General features: G+C 38.2%; 1 protein-coding gene across 1 annotated transcript in view; it reads left to right on the forward strand.

The window, feature by feature from the left end:
- MALRD1 (MAM and LDL receptor class A domain containing 1) overlaps positions 1–14,762 on the forward strand; it is a 679,682-nt gene that overhangs the window by 635,346 nt on the left and 29,574 nt on the right. The window contains exons 37-38 of the mRNA XM_054503207.1: positions 3,071–3,150; positions 3,247–3,343. Coding sequence (XP_054359182.1) covers positions 3,071–3,150; positions 3,247–3,343 — 177 coding nt within the window. The remainder of the gene's footprint in view (positions 1–3,070; positions 3,151–3,246; positions 3,344–14,762) is intronic.

Raw genomic sequence — 14,762 nt, forward strand, 5'->3', positions numbered from 1 at the left:
TGATATATAGATACCTCTGTGTGTGTTTGTGTGTATCTGTACGTGTATGTGTTCTATGAGAAGGTGAAAATAGTAGGAGACATACCTTAGTTACCTTGGGAGGATGGAATTGCATATAGGAATGAAGGTTTGTGTTTTAACATACATTGGCAGGTAATTTCCTTGACACTTCAAGCATATATTATTTTTAATGTAATAAACGTCAAGTGACAATTTTACAAGGAAAATTTTCTTCACTATAGAACATTTTTCTTCACTATAGAAAAATGCACTCCCTTTTGTATTTGAGGCAAATGATGGATAAAGTAAAGTAATATTGGACACTGGTAAAAAATGAGTCAATTTTTAAAAACAAAGAATGATGTGGAAACCATGTTTCTACCTTATAAAGTCAACAAGATGAATATTGAAAAAAATTATCTTATACAATGATATGAAAATAATACAATTTATTTTTGGTTTTGCTTTGGCTTAACGTTTTTGGTTTCTTATCAAAGTTATCCATGTTCCTGGTATCTCATTATTTATTGACATTCATCATTTTATCCCATGACAGTTCTGTGATTGTACAAGAAAAATTGTTACGCAGGAGGGGATAATTTGAGAATTTTAGTGTGGAGATTGCAATTTTTTCTTCAAGTAGCAACATATTCATTTATAGTCATACTTACTGACTAAAATTTTTGGAATCATAGATTTCACTATATAAGTTTAAAATCTCAGTAATCTCTACTCCCATTTGAAAATTTACTGAAATCTATTACAATTTATAGAAGGTAAATTATCTCGAAAACATGTATAGAAATTATTGTGTTTCAAGATGGCAGGCTGATACACAAAAAAAACTGAAGTGGAAATTTTTGGGGGGGAGTGTATTCATTTTTCTCTAAAATCATTTTTTTAACAGTTTGTTATGTAAATACACAACAAAAAACGATACAAATAAATCATACTTATTAAATTCAAGTTTTCCTTGGCCAAAAATAACTAAAATTCAACATATTTTGAAACTGCTTTTGACCCTTACAGTAGTTTTTTCCTGTTATTTTCTCATGTTAACTGATAGGATGATATTACTTTAATTTGTTCTGTAGCGTAACTGCTCTGTGGAAAATCAATCAATCAATTAGTAGTATATATTTCCATAGCTATCGGAAGGAAGATCCCTACGAAGATTCCAATTCCTTTGTTTTATTTAGAAACATACATAATAAAACTTCTAACACTAGAATAGGCAGGTCTTTACAAAGTTCAGAATTAGAGAATATCCTGGGCCTCTAAATGGGTGATGAGGTTTATTTCTCACCAAATCTTTCTGTTATTTTTATTTTTATAGGCAAACTTTTGTCAATAAGAGCAAATTTTCTATCTTTATTTTTTGTTTTATCCCTCATTCTATGTGTATTTTCTGTAAAATTAACATAAGAATTATTTCAGTCTAGTTGAACTCTCCATGGAACTGTCAAAATGCCACTCAGTACTCTATTTGTTCATCACCAGGTTTTATATATAAATATAAATATATATACATTTAGATAAATAGGCAGTATAGATAATAGATAGAGGGATAGAAGATAGAATGAAAGAATAATAGGTAGGTAGATAGATAGATAGTTAGACAGACAGACAGCATTCATATTCTTTCTCCATATGTCTTGGGTTTCTCCATTATTTTTTTAACTGATAATCCAAGACAGTTTTCCACTAAAATTTATCAGTAAGCACATTCAAACGTGTACTATTTGTCTAAGATGATTACTGTAGCCCTGATGCTAGGAAAGTGGCACTTTCAACATTTAAAGGAACTGAATTAACTCAGAGTGAAAATGTGTCCCCATCTCTAGATCATACCAGTGTGCGCACGTGTGAAAGATTGACAGGTAGGATTCACAAGGTCAAATGAGGACTGACAAGGAATGCATCTTAAGGATTGTGAGGGAAAAAAACAAATACCCCAATCTCTCACAATTCTAATTTATTTTAACTTGAATTGCAGAAATGTTAAAACAATGAAATTGTCTTCATTTCTACTTTTAAAATAATATTTGCTAAAGAAAGAAAGGCATGCTGATAGGCCTCCATGAACCTCTAAGCTTTTTATATTTAAAGAAGCTGATTGCTTTTGTGAAGGAATTACTTTTGAGCATACAAATTTTCAAATTTAAAAGACATTAAGTGAAAATTCAATACATTGGGCTGAAGAAGCATTGCTTCTAACACTCAGTTTTTATACACTCATATGCAAAAGCTACATTTTCATCCTATTTTGTAGCATGTACTGTGAAGTTGGCAGGAAATTTGACCAAACCCTTCATAATTTGTATCCTGTTACTGCTGTTAAACAAGTGTGTGTACATGAACTTTCAGATACTACCAGAAAAATTTCAATGCATTTACTGCTTAGCAATAAACCTTATCCCTTAGAGGCAGAAGGTACTCTTTCATTCTTAACTTTCTCAAGACCATCTGTACCAGTGTTAAAAGTTTCATCATGTACATCCCTAAATAAAACAAAGGTGATGGAACCCTAGTAAGTGTCTGAGAATTTACTAGTACATCAAATGAGATTATTAACCTGTTTCCAAATCTAAACACTTGAAGGATTATCCCTTTGTAATGAGAAATAAGTGTGTTCTCTGGTTTGTATTTATGGTAATGTAAAATTTGAATCTCCTCCGTTGGTTTTCTGAAATGACTTGAATCTCTTCACTATAGAAAAATGTGCCACCTTTTGGATTTGAAGCAAATGATGGATAAAGGAAAGTAATATTGGACGCTGGTGAAAAATGAGTCAATTTTTAAAAACAAAGAATGATGTGGAAACCATGTTTCTACCTTATAAAGTCAAGAAGATAAATATTGAAGAAAATTATCTTACACAACGATATGAAAATGATACAATTTAATTTTGGTTTTGCTTTGGCTTAGAGTTTTTGGTTTTTTATCAAAGTTATCCATGTTCCTAGTATCTCGTTATTTATTGACATTCATGATTTTATCCCATGCTGGTTGTGTTCAGATATCTTTTCACTTTTCTTTTTTCCAACTATTTCATTTTATCCATTTCCAGATGTAGACAAGGATGGAAAGGAAATCGATGCCATATCAAGTTTAATCCTCCTACTACAGACTTTACATACGCTCAGAATAGTAGGTGACATTATGACTAAACAAATGACTTGGTTTGGGGTGGTCTCTAATATATTTGACTGCATATTTATCTTTTTCTTTGGTTTAAAATTCCAGATATATGGACTCTCCTGGGTATTGGATTAGCATTCCTGATGATTCATATCACAGTTGCAGTCTTGTGTTTTCTTGCAAACAGGAAAGTACCAATAAGGTAAGTGATGCCTTTAGTTACTAAATGAAATACACCATAGCAGAAAAATTTTCTGCAACATTTCCTTTGCTACTTTTTTCTTTCACTCCATATTACATGCAGGAAACTTTAGTGTTTTGCTGCTTTATGGATTTCTTTTTCTGGTCAGAAAAGAGGAGCTACCTAACAAGAATTGCTCTTCTTTTTTTAGTATAAAGCCTGAAGTTTACTTTTCAGATTATATTAGGAGCCTTTTTGAGGGCATATATATATATATATATATATATATATATATATTTATGAAATTTATATATATATGAAATTTATATATATGAAATTTATATATATATGAAATTTATATATATATGAAATTTATATATATATGAAATTTTATATGTATATATATTTAAAATTTCATCCCTTGGATGCAAGGCTGGTTCAACATATGCAAATCAATAAATGTAATCCAGCATATAAACAGAACCAAAGACAAAAACCACATGATTATCTCAATAGATGCAGAAAAGGCCTTCGACAAAATTCAACAGCCCTTCATGCTAAAAACTCTCAATAAATTAGGTATGGATGGGACATATCTCAAAATAATAAGAGATATTTATGACAAACCCACAGCCAGTATCATACTGAATGGGCAAAAACTGGAAGCATTCCCTTTGAAAACTGGCATAAGACATGGATGCCCTCTCTCACCACTCCTATTCAACGTAGTGTTGGAAGATCTGGCCAGGGCAATCAGGCAGGAGAAAGAAAGAAAGGGTATTCAATTAGGAAAAGAGGAAGTCAAATTGTCCCTGTTTGCAGATGACATGATTGTATATCTAGAAAACCCCATCGTCTCAGCCCAAAATCTCCTTAAGCTGATAGGCAACTTCAGCAAAGTCTCAGGATACAACATCAATGTGCAGAAATCACAAACATTATACACCAATAACAGACAAACAGAGAGCCAAATCATGAGTGAACTCCCATTCACAATTACCTCAAAGAGAATAAAATACCTAGGAATCCAACTTACAAGGGACATGAAGGACCTCTTCAAGGAGAACTACAAACCACTGCTCAACGAAATAAAAGAGGACGCAAACAAATGGAAGAACATTCCACGCTCATGGATAGGAAGAATCAATATCGTGAAAATGGCCACACTGCCCAAGGTAATTTATAGATTCAGTGCCATCCCCATCAAGCAACCAATGACTTTCTTCACAGAATTGGAAAAAACTACTTTAAAGTTCACATGGAACCAAAAAAGAGCCCTCATAGCCAAGTCAATCCTAAGCCAAAAGAACAAAGCTGGAGGCATCACGCTACCTGACTTCAAACTATACTACAAGGCTACAGTAACCAAAACAGCATGGTACTGGTACCAAAACAGAGATATAAACCAAAGGAACAGAGCAGAGCCCTCAGAAATAATACCACACATCTACAACTATCTGACCTTTGACAAACCTGACAAAAACAAGCAATGGGGAAAGGATTCCCTATTTAACAAATGGTGCTGGGAAAACTGGCTAGCCATATGTAGAAAGCTGAAACTGGATCACTTCCTTACACCTTATACAAAAATTAATTCAAGATGGATTAAAGACTTAAACGTTAAACCTAAAACCATAAAAACCCTAGAAGAAAACCTAGGTAATACCATTCAGGACATAGGCCTGGGCAAGGACTTCGTGTCTAAAACACCAAAAGCTATGGCAACAAAAGCCAAAATTGACAAATGGGATCTAATTAAACTAAAGAGCTTCTGCACAGCAAAAGAAACTACCATCAGAGTGAGCAGGCAACCTACAGAATGGGAGAAAATTTTTGCAATCTACTCATCTGACAAAGGGCTAATATCCAGAATCTACAAAGAACTCAAACAAATTCACAAGAAAAAAACAAACAACCCCATCAACAAGTGGGTGAAGGATATGAACAGACACTTCTCAAAAGAAGACATTTATGCAGCCAACAGACACATGAAAAAATGCTCATCATCACTGGCCATCAGAGAAATGCAAATCAAAACCACAATGAGATATCATCTCACACCAGTTAGAATGGCAATCATTAAAAAGTCAGGAAACAACAGGTGCTGGAGAGGGTATGGAGAAATAGGCACACTTTTACACTGTTGGTGGGACTGTAAACTAGTTCAACCATTGTGGAAGACAGTGTGGTGATTCCTCAAGGATCTAGAACTAGAAATACGATTTGACCCAGCCATCCTATTAGTGGGTATATACCCAAAGGATTATAAATCATGCTGCTATAAAGACACATGCACACATATGTTTATTGCGGCACTATTCACAATAGCAAAGACTTGGAACCAACCCAAATGTCAAACAATGATACACTGGATTAAGAAAATGTGACACATATACACCATGGAATACTATGCAGCCATAAAAAATGATGAGTTCATGTCCTTTGCAGGGACATGGGTGAAGCTGGGAACCATCATTCTCAGCAAACTATCGCAAGGACAAAAAACAAACACCGCATGTTCTCACTCACAGGTGGGAATTGAACAATGAGAACACTTGGACAGGGGAAGGGTAACATCACACACCAGGGCCTGTCATGGGGTGGGGGGAGGGGGGAGGGATAGCATTAGGAGATATACCCAATGTAAATGACGAGTTAATGGGTGCAGCACACCAACATGGCACATGTATACAGTTGTAACAAACTTGCACGTTGTGCACATGTACCCTAGAACTTAAAGTATAATAAAAAAATATAAATATATATGAAATATATAAATATATATGAAATATATATATATGACATTATCCACAGACTAAAAAGAGATGAAGGGCTAGATTTGCCATTAGTGGTGGTGCCTGGGGAAGATAGCAGAACGGCAAAGGAAATTCTTTCTTCACTTACACAGTGTATTAGCCTGTTCTCACACTGCTAATAAAGACATACCAAGACTGCATAATTTATAAAGGAAAGAAGTTTAATGGACTCACAGTTTCATATGGCTGGGGAGGCCTCACAGTCATGGTAGAAGGCAAAAGAGAAGCAAAGGCATGTTTTTCTTTCTTTCTTTCTTTTTTTTTTTTTTTTTTGAGATGGAGTCTCACTCTGTTGCCCAGGCTGGAGTGCAGTGGCACAGTCTCGGCTCACTGCAACCTCCACCACCTGGGTTCACGTGATTCTTCTGCCTCAGCCTCCCGAGTAGCTGGGATTACAGGCACCTGCCACCATGCCCTGCTAATTTTTTATTTTTTATTTTTTATTGTTAGTAGAGACAGGATTTCACCATCTTGACCAGGCTGGTCTCAAACTCCTGACCTCGTAATCCACCCGCCTCAGCCTCCCCAAAGTGCTGGGATTACAGACATGAGTCACCGTGCCCGGCCGCCAAAGGCATGTCTTTCATGGCAGCAGGCAAGAGAGCTTGTGTAGGGGAACTCCCCTTTATAAAACCATTAGATCTTGTGAGACGTAATCACTATCATAAGAACAGCATGGGAAAAACTAACCCCCATGATTCAATTACCTTCCACCAAGTCACTCCGATGACACATGAGAATTATTACAATTTAAGGTGAGATCTGGGTGGAGACACAGCTGAACCGTATCACATAGGGAGGCAGGACTCTTGGCACTAATGTTTTAGCCCAAGCATCCCATGTACTGAGCATGTGCAAAACGGGGGCCAAGAGCTGCTGCATCTGCATGAAGGAACTCTGCAGGCTGGGCTCATGCAAGACTCAGAGACCCTGCCAATCAACAGTGACACTAAGGGTCCTGGATCTTTTCAACCCATTACCCATTTTCTCATTCCTAGTATATGGGTTCTGAGTAAACCAAGTAACGAATGTGATTGGCTTTTATGAACTCAGCAAGATAAGGGCTCACTAAAATATTTAATAACATTTTTAGAAATTAAAGAAATACATCATGTCTTGAATACCTGAGTTTGTGGTCAGAAATTCAGCTCTGCTGCAACACCAAACATGTCACAGAGCAAAGGATAATTCACTGTTTTCCTTGATGTCAAATTGTACATCCGCCTGATGAATTCTCTTCAGATCTCCAGCCTGCAATCATGTGAATAAGCAGACAGCTATCTTGATAACAGCAATTATAGCAAGGTTATTAGAGAATTATGGTGTTCATTAGAAAAAAAATGGTATTTTTAATCTATTAAGACTATCTTGGTCGGGGCACAGTGTCTCATAACTGTAATCCCAGCACTTTGGGAGGCCAAGATGGGCAGACCACTTGAGGTCAGGAGTTCAAGACCAGCCTGGCCAACATGAGGAAACCCCATCTCTGCCCAAAATTTAAAAAAAAAAAATTAGCCTAGTGTGGTGGCATATGCCTGTAATCCCAGCTGCTTGGGAGACTGAGACAGGAGAATCATTTGAACCTGGGAGGCAGAGGTTGCAGTGAGCTGAGGTCATGCCACCACACTCCAACCTGGGTGACAAAGTGAGACTCCAGAAAAAAAAAAGGATATCTTATTCATTATTAATTCTTTATTTATTTTTTATGAGCCTACAATATGCTAGACAACATGAACACAAACATGAATGAGAAGCAGTCTAGACTTAAAGAAGTTTGTAATCTAGGGAAAGAAGCAGATACATAAACCACTAGGTGAAATACTAGTTGTATGCTGGAATACACACGTGTGTTTGTCTGGCTTCTCCAGAAAAACACACAAAAAAATAGGATATAGAGATAGAGACCGAGAGAGAAAGAGAAAGAGAGAGAAAGATTTAAGGAGTTGTCTCGTGCAATTGTGGGGACTGGCAAGCTTGAAACCTATAAGGCAGACCAGCAGAGTAGAAATCCAAGTAAGAGTTGATGGTCCAGTCTTGAGTCTAAAATCTGCAGGGCAAACCACCAGGCAGGAAACTCTGACAGAGTTTTTGCATCTCAGTCTTGAGGCAGAACCCTTTCTTCATAAGGAAATCCCAGTCTGCACTTGAGCCCCCGCCCCCGCCCCCATTATGGAGGGCCATGTGCCTTAATTAAAGTCTACTGATTATAAAGGTTAATCACGTCTGAAAACTACCTCCACAGCAACCTCTAGACTAGTGTCTGACCAAACAATCGGGCATCATAGCCTAGCCAAGTTAACACAAAAAGTTTACTTTCATAATATAGAAACAAGCTGTCATTTTCACACCCCCAGCAAGAGCATTCCAAAAGAATTCTAAATTTCACAGTTTCTCCAGATTCATGTTGAACAGCCTATCATATGGAAGTTATTGAGAGGCCCCTCGGGCAGATATTGGTGGCACTATGCCACAGTGCAACAGAGCCACCTCTCTTGCTCTCTTCTATTTCTCTCATTTTCTTTAATTTTACATGTTCCTTTCTCTTTGCTTCTTACCTTCTTTCTTTGCCAGGCTCTACTCCTATTTACCCTTTCCCTATTTATTTGTCCATCTTCTCTTAACCTCAATTTTTCTTCTGTCTCCCTGTTTCTAAGAGTATTTTCTTCCAGTAACTTATTTAGATTCCCCAGGGTTTGCCTCTCCATCCACTTTTCTTCCTCCTCTACACATTCTCCACAGATGTCATTCGTTTTCAAGGTTTTAAGTGACATCTAGATGTGAATGCTTTCAAGTCAGGCCTCTCTTTTACTGAAATATTTTTCCAAGCTCCAGATCCATACCATGCTTTCAACCATTTGTTAGACTTTCCAGCTGAATATTTCTCTAACTACTTTGACCTTAACATATGAGATATTAGTGCTTATAATTTCTATATCCTGGAATCTACCTGTGAAGCCTGAGGAATAAAGGGTAGCTCATTATTTGAGGTTTAAAGCTCAGATATAGCTGTTTTTATTATCTTACCAAACACATCAGAACTCTAATAGTATCAATCCCTCATATACAAGTATCACAAGGAATTGAGTAAAATTGGCTACACCCCTCAAATAAGAGGTCCAAGTAACAGATGTTCTATCAACTGCCAAATACTACTAATAATTGGGGTCAGACACAAATCCCTGAGGCTCACAAAAGGAAGCAGAACCATTTCTGTTGAACCATCTGTTTCCTCTTCCCAGTCTGTACCAGGAGACAACTGGAAAGAAAGGAGGATGAGAGTTTTGAAGTTATTGTCTTTGGAATAGTGCAGTATCTTTGGTGGGAAGTTTTTCCTCTTTTCTGGGAGAAGAAATGGGGAAGGAGAGGAAGATACCATCACCAGCACTACCCAAAACCAATGATGGAAAGGCTCCAAAAGAACCAATAGTTTAGATTGATGATGCCTGGAAAACAGGTGCAAAATCTACAAAAATCTCCCTGGAGCTGCATCAGAGTAGAGAGTAAAGAAAACGTTTCTAGGAGTGTAAAGACAATTTTTGGCTTAATGTTTTGAAAGTAGATGGCCACTGGAGTATTCTGTCTCAGCAAGTCTTAAAAAGACTGTGGTATGGAATACTATGTGGCCATAAAAAAAGAATAAGTTCATGCCCTTTGCAGGGACATGGATGAAGCTGGGAACCATCATTCTTAGCAAACTAACACAGGAACAGAAAACCAAACACTGCATGTTCTCACCATAAGTGGGAGTTGAACAATGAGAACACATGGACACAAGGAGGGGAATATCACATGCTGGGGCTTGTTGGGGGATGGGGACAAGGGGAGGGAGAGCATTAGGGCAAATACCTAATGCCTGCAAGGCTTAAAACCTAGATGACGGGTTGATGGGTGCAGCAAACCACCATGGCACATGTATACCTGTGTAAAAAACCTGCACGTTCTGCAGATGTATCCCAGAATTTAAAGTATAATAATAATAATAATAATAATAATAATAATAATAATAAAGACCATGGTGTAATATGTACCTGGGAAGGGAGAAAATTGTACTGTGGGGAAAGGAGGGAAAGGAGGGAGGGAGGAAATTGTATTATGTCTCAGTTATGCAGATCCATGGAAGATGTGGAAGCTGGAGTTTACTTTCAGTCCATTTGAGGAAACATGGAAAATAGAGATAAATTGGAACTGTAGGGTTGTTCAGGCAGTGCTCATTCAGGTGAGGTGATGCCCTTCCTGGAGAGGGCAATAGGGGCAGGGTTGAGCTGAAGGTAGACACAGCTAACTTTCCTTTAAAAGATGTATTGGGCTATTGTTGCATTGCTACAAAGACATACCTGAAACTGGGTCATTTATTTAAAAAGATGTTTAATTGGCTCACAGTTCTGCAGGCTATATAGGAAGCATAGCACCAGCGTCTGCTTCTGGGGAGGCTTCAGGAGGCTTTTACTCATGGCAGAAGGCAAGGCAGGAACTTGCACGTCACATGGTGAAAACAGGAGCAGGAGAGAGAGAGAGTAGGGGGGAAGTGCCACACACTTTTAAACGACCAGATCTGGTGAGACCTCACTCACTACAGTAAGAACAGCACCAAGTCATGAGGGATCTGCTCCCATGACACAAATACCTCCCACCAGGCCCCATCTCCAACACTGGGGATTATAATTCAACATGAGATTTGGGTGGCAATAAATAACCAAACTATTAATATATCATAGTATATCAAAAGACATCCAATGATAGAAGCGTCCCAAGTGAAATTGATTTAGACACACACACACACACACACACACGAAATCATTACACTGTCACCATGAAGTCCACAACAACAGAAAAGTCAAGCCAAAAGGTCAGAACTACATTAACCCACTGCAATAGAAGACACCTCCCTACTATTGACAAGTAACAAGTTACTGAAGAAGTTTCCAGCCTCTGTTTCCATCTCTTCTCTGTGTCTACACCTTACAGCTAAGCCTTGACAAAAGAGAGGGGCATGCTTCAGAGCCAGAACATAACTTTCCCCCTTTTCCTTGCTCGAGGCAGCAGCCTTGTACAAATCTGCAACCTGCCATGAGGAAAGGGTAGGAGGCAAATAGAGGTTGGAATTTGGTTTTATTTGACAGCCTTAAAGGGGACTGGACTAAGTTTTAATCATTAAAAGTGACCATGAATTTATGAAATTTGCCCAAGATAGATGAACTGGACCAGGAAGGGAGGAGGTTGATAAAATATGAAAGAAATGAATAATTGCAAAAAATAGGAGCACTTTCATATTTTTAAACTACCTTGTTGTGTTACTCGATCTATGAGTGACTCAAGTCTTAGTCTCTACTACCTAACAGAAGTGGGTTAGGTCCAAGATAATATCTGTCTCTAACCCTCTGATTATCTTCCTGTTGTCATTTTCCCTTTCCTTGATAACCTTCTCTTCTGATTTCCCTAATCTCCAAACAAAAGGCTTTTTTCTCTATGACTGCCAAAAACAATTATCACCCAAGACTTTTGTCAGTCTGGGTGACCTTTTGAGTCATTTGATCCACACCTGCTCTTAAGACCAAGATAATGAAGTTCTTACAAGTTGCACTCAAGAGAGAAGGATTCCCTCAGGCTGGGTGCAGTGGCTTATACCTGTAATCCTAACACTTTGGGAGACCAAGGTGAGGGATCGTTAGCTCAAGACTACCCTGGGCAACATAGCAAAACCCCACCTCTACAAAAAAATACAAAAATTAGCCAGGCATGGTGGTATGTGCCTGTAGTCCCAGCTATTCCGGAGGCAGAGGTGAGTGGATTGCTTGAGCCTAGGAGGTCAAGGCTTCAATGAGCTGTGATTGTGCCACTGCACTCCAGCCTGGGTGACAAAGCAAGACCCTGTCTCTCTAAAAATAAAATAAAATAAATTAAAAAGTGAGAAAGAGAGAGAGAAGGAGTCCCTCAAAGGAAGCAGACCAGCCCAGCAGATGGCTAGGCAGACCCAAAGGTTCACCCTACTCAAGTTCTTTAGATCCTCAGATGCTTACTCTCAGGCCTCAGTGACCTCATGAGTGGATGTGGCCCAGATAGTTCTAGGGAATCATTTTGCAGATGCTCAAATGTCATATATTCTCTTCTGAAAGAGATCTGATTGAGGAAGGTGCACCAGCCTGCTGGGCCTTCTTTGTCATTTCCTCTTTCTCAAATGTCCTTTTCCTTATCTTAAAACTGGGTTGGGGTGATGGAGGAATATGCCCTGGAAGAAGGGAGCGGAGGGACAGTCAGGGACTGAAGCACCCAAAAAAGAAACTTAAGTAGCAAAAGATGAGATTTGAGACAAGCAGTATGGAAAAAGGAGCAGGAGACAAACCTTTACCAAGTTTCTGTATTTCCCTTCCCTTCCCTTTCCTCCCCTCCCCTTCCACTTCCCCTCCCCTCCCCTTCCCTTTCCCCTTCCCCTCCCCTCCTCTCCCCTCCCCTTCTCTTCTTCTCCCTCCCCCTTTTCCTCCTTCTTTTCTCTTTCTCTTCTCCATCCCTTACCTTCTCCCTTCTCCCTCCTCCCTTCTCCCTCTTCTTCCTTTCTCTTCTCACCCCTTAGAGTTAGAAATCACAATCAATAGAGATGATTGTGCTAGGACATATTTTAACATTTCTATTTGAGTTGGACACTAAAGTTAAACTTCTCAAAAGAAAATTCTGATTTCATTGACTGGACAGACAGCCCAACTGGCTTTGTCCTTTAGACTAAATGAAAGACAATTTCTCTAGTTTTAAGGAACTCAATTTACATCTTCAGAATTTCATGCTATTATATTTAAAGCACATCTACAACATAAAATTTGTTAGAAATGTAAATGTATAGTAAAAGTCTTAGGTATGAACTTAAAGATGCAAAAGGAGATGCATAGCTTTTCAAAATTATTTTAAGAAATATTCAAGTGATAATGTTCAAAAACCACTACCGCAAGTTTAATTTTTCACTGTTCCCATTCTTCCACACCCTACTCTTGGGAAAAGTCTCACTATTTCCAAAAAGCACATGACTATTCATGCCCTCTGCCTGGCAGAGCTATTCAACCACATATATATTTGATACCAGGCAAATATTTCCTGCCATCCTGTCAGGGTGAGTCACTCAGAATGCTATCCTCAGCAACAATGTTATAGCAATGATGACATCATGTTGTAACAGCTATTTCCATATTAATCCTTATTTTTATATTTCTGGTATCTGGGATTGTATGCATAATTTGTATCCAATATATGATTGCCGAAGATTATCTAGACTTTATTTAAGATTATCTACTTGAAAGCATCACCAAAACCATTGCTTATATCCATTGATTACATCCACATAATGATATTACAAGTTAAACCTCAAAATCAGTCTTTTTGCATGAAATCATTTAAGCCCTAAAGTAAGTTAAAATGTTTGGGCAAGAGATGGCTAAATGAAATAATGTGGCTCACCTTGAAAATAATGCCCAAACCTTGAGCTACACAGAACTTCATGTAAGCAGAAAACCATCACCCTCTTGAAATTAACCTTAACCTTAAGATTTTTCATTAGATTTTGTACAAAGAATTTGTGGCGTAAGAGGACTTCAATAACTTGAAGTAAAATTTTTGTATTGCTTTTTAAAAACATGGAATGGAGCATGGTGTGCTCAGACAAAGCTAAGCACAGGAACAAGCCTCTTAAAGTTGTTGTTAGAGATTTGATTTCCTGGATTTTATTACACATTCTGTGACTCTTCTGTTGGCTACTTGCCACCTAATGTGTTAGTGAGGACACTTTGATTACAGGGGAACAAAAGCAACTCATGATGATTTGATCAAAATAAAGAATTCAAGGTAAAGACACAGGATGTCTCACAGAGCTCAAGGGTGAGAATGAATGAGTGGGGCCTCAGAAAGGCCTGAGCCAGAGGAATTCTTCATCTGCCTCTCATCTCTGCTTCTTTTTGCTTGTCTATTTTGATTCTCTCTCTGCAGGTATATTTTCTCTGCTTCCTGTCCCTATGACAAAATAGTGTTGCCTAGAGGGTGATTGTATATGGGGCAAGGGCCACAGCACACCATAGCTACAGGGAAACATACCAAGGCACTTTCGTGGTGGGGACGGGCCAAAAAAGAAGTCATCATGAAAGATCTCTGAAAGCTGTCTTCTACATCTATCCTTATGGTTTAAAATACTGAAGATTCTCATTCATGACACCTTCAAGGAAGCAGGAAATACAGCAGCCTTCAAGAGTTCATAGTAAAAGAAGAGAAATGTAATCATCAAATCTGTATCTGTAAATCAAGATTAAAGGGTACAAATAGGTCTGGTGCAGTGGCTCATATCGGTAATCCCAGCACTTTGGGAGGCCAAGGCAGGTGGATCACTTGAGCTCAGGAGTTCAAAACTAGCCTGGCCAACATAGCAAAACCCTATCTCTACTAAAAATACAAAAGTTAGCCAGGGGTGGTGGCAGGTCCCTGTAATCCCAGCTACTCAGAAGGCTAAGGCAGGAGAACCACTTGAACCCAGGAAGCGGAGGTTGCAGTGAGCTGAGATTGTGCCACTGCACTCCAGTCTAGGTGACAGAGCAAGACTCTGACTCAAAAACAAATAAATAAATTAAATAAAAATTTAAAAATAAAGGGTAAAA

The sequence above is a fragment of the Pongo pygmaeus genome, chromosome 8 (assembly GCF_028885625.2).
Source record: "Pongo pygmaeus isolate AG05252 chromosome 8, NHGRI_mPonPyg2-v2.0_pri, whole genome shotgun sequence".
Taxonomy (NCBI): domain Eukaryota; kingdom Metazoa; phylum Chordata; class Mammalia; order Primates; family Hominidae; genus Pongo; species Pongo pygmaeus.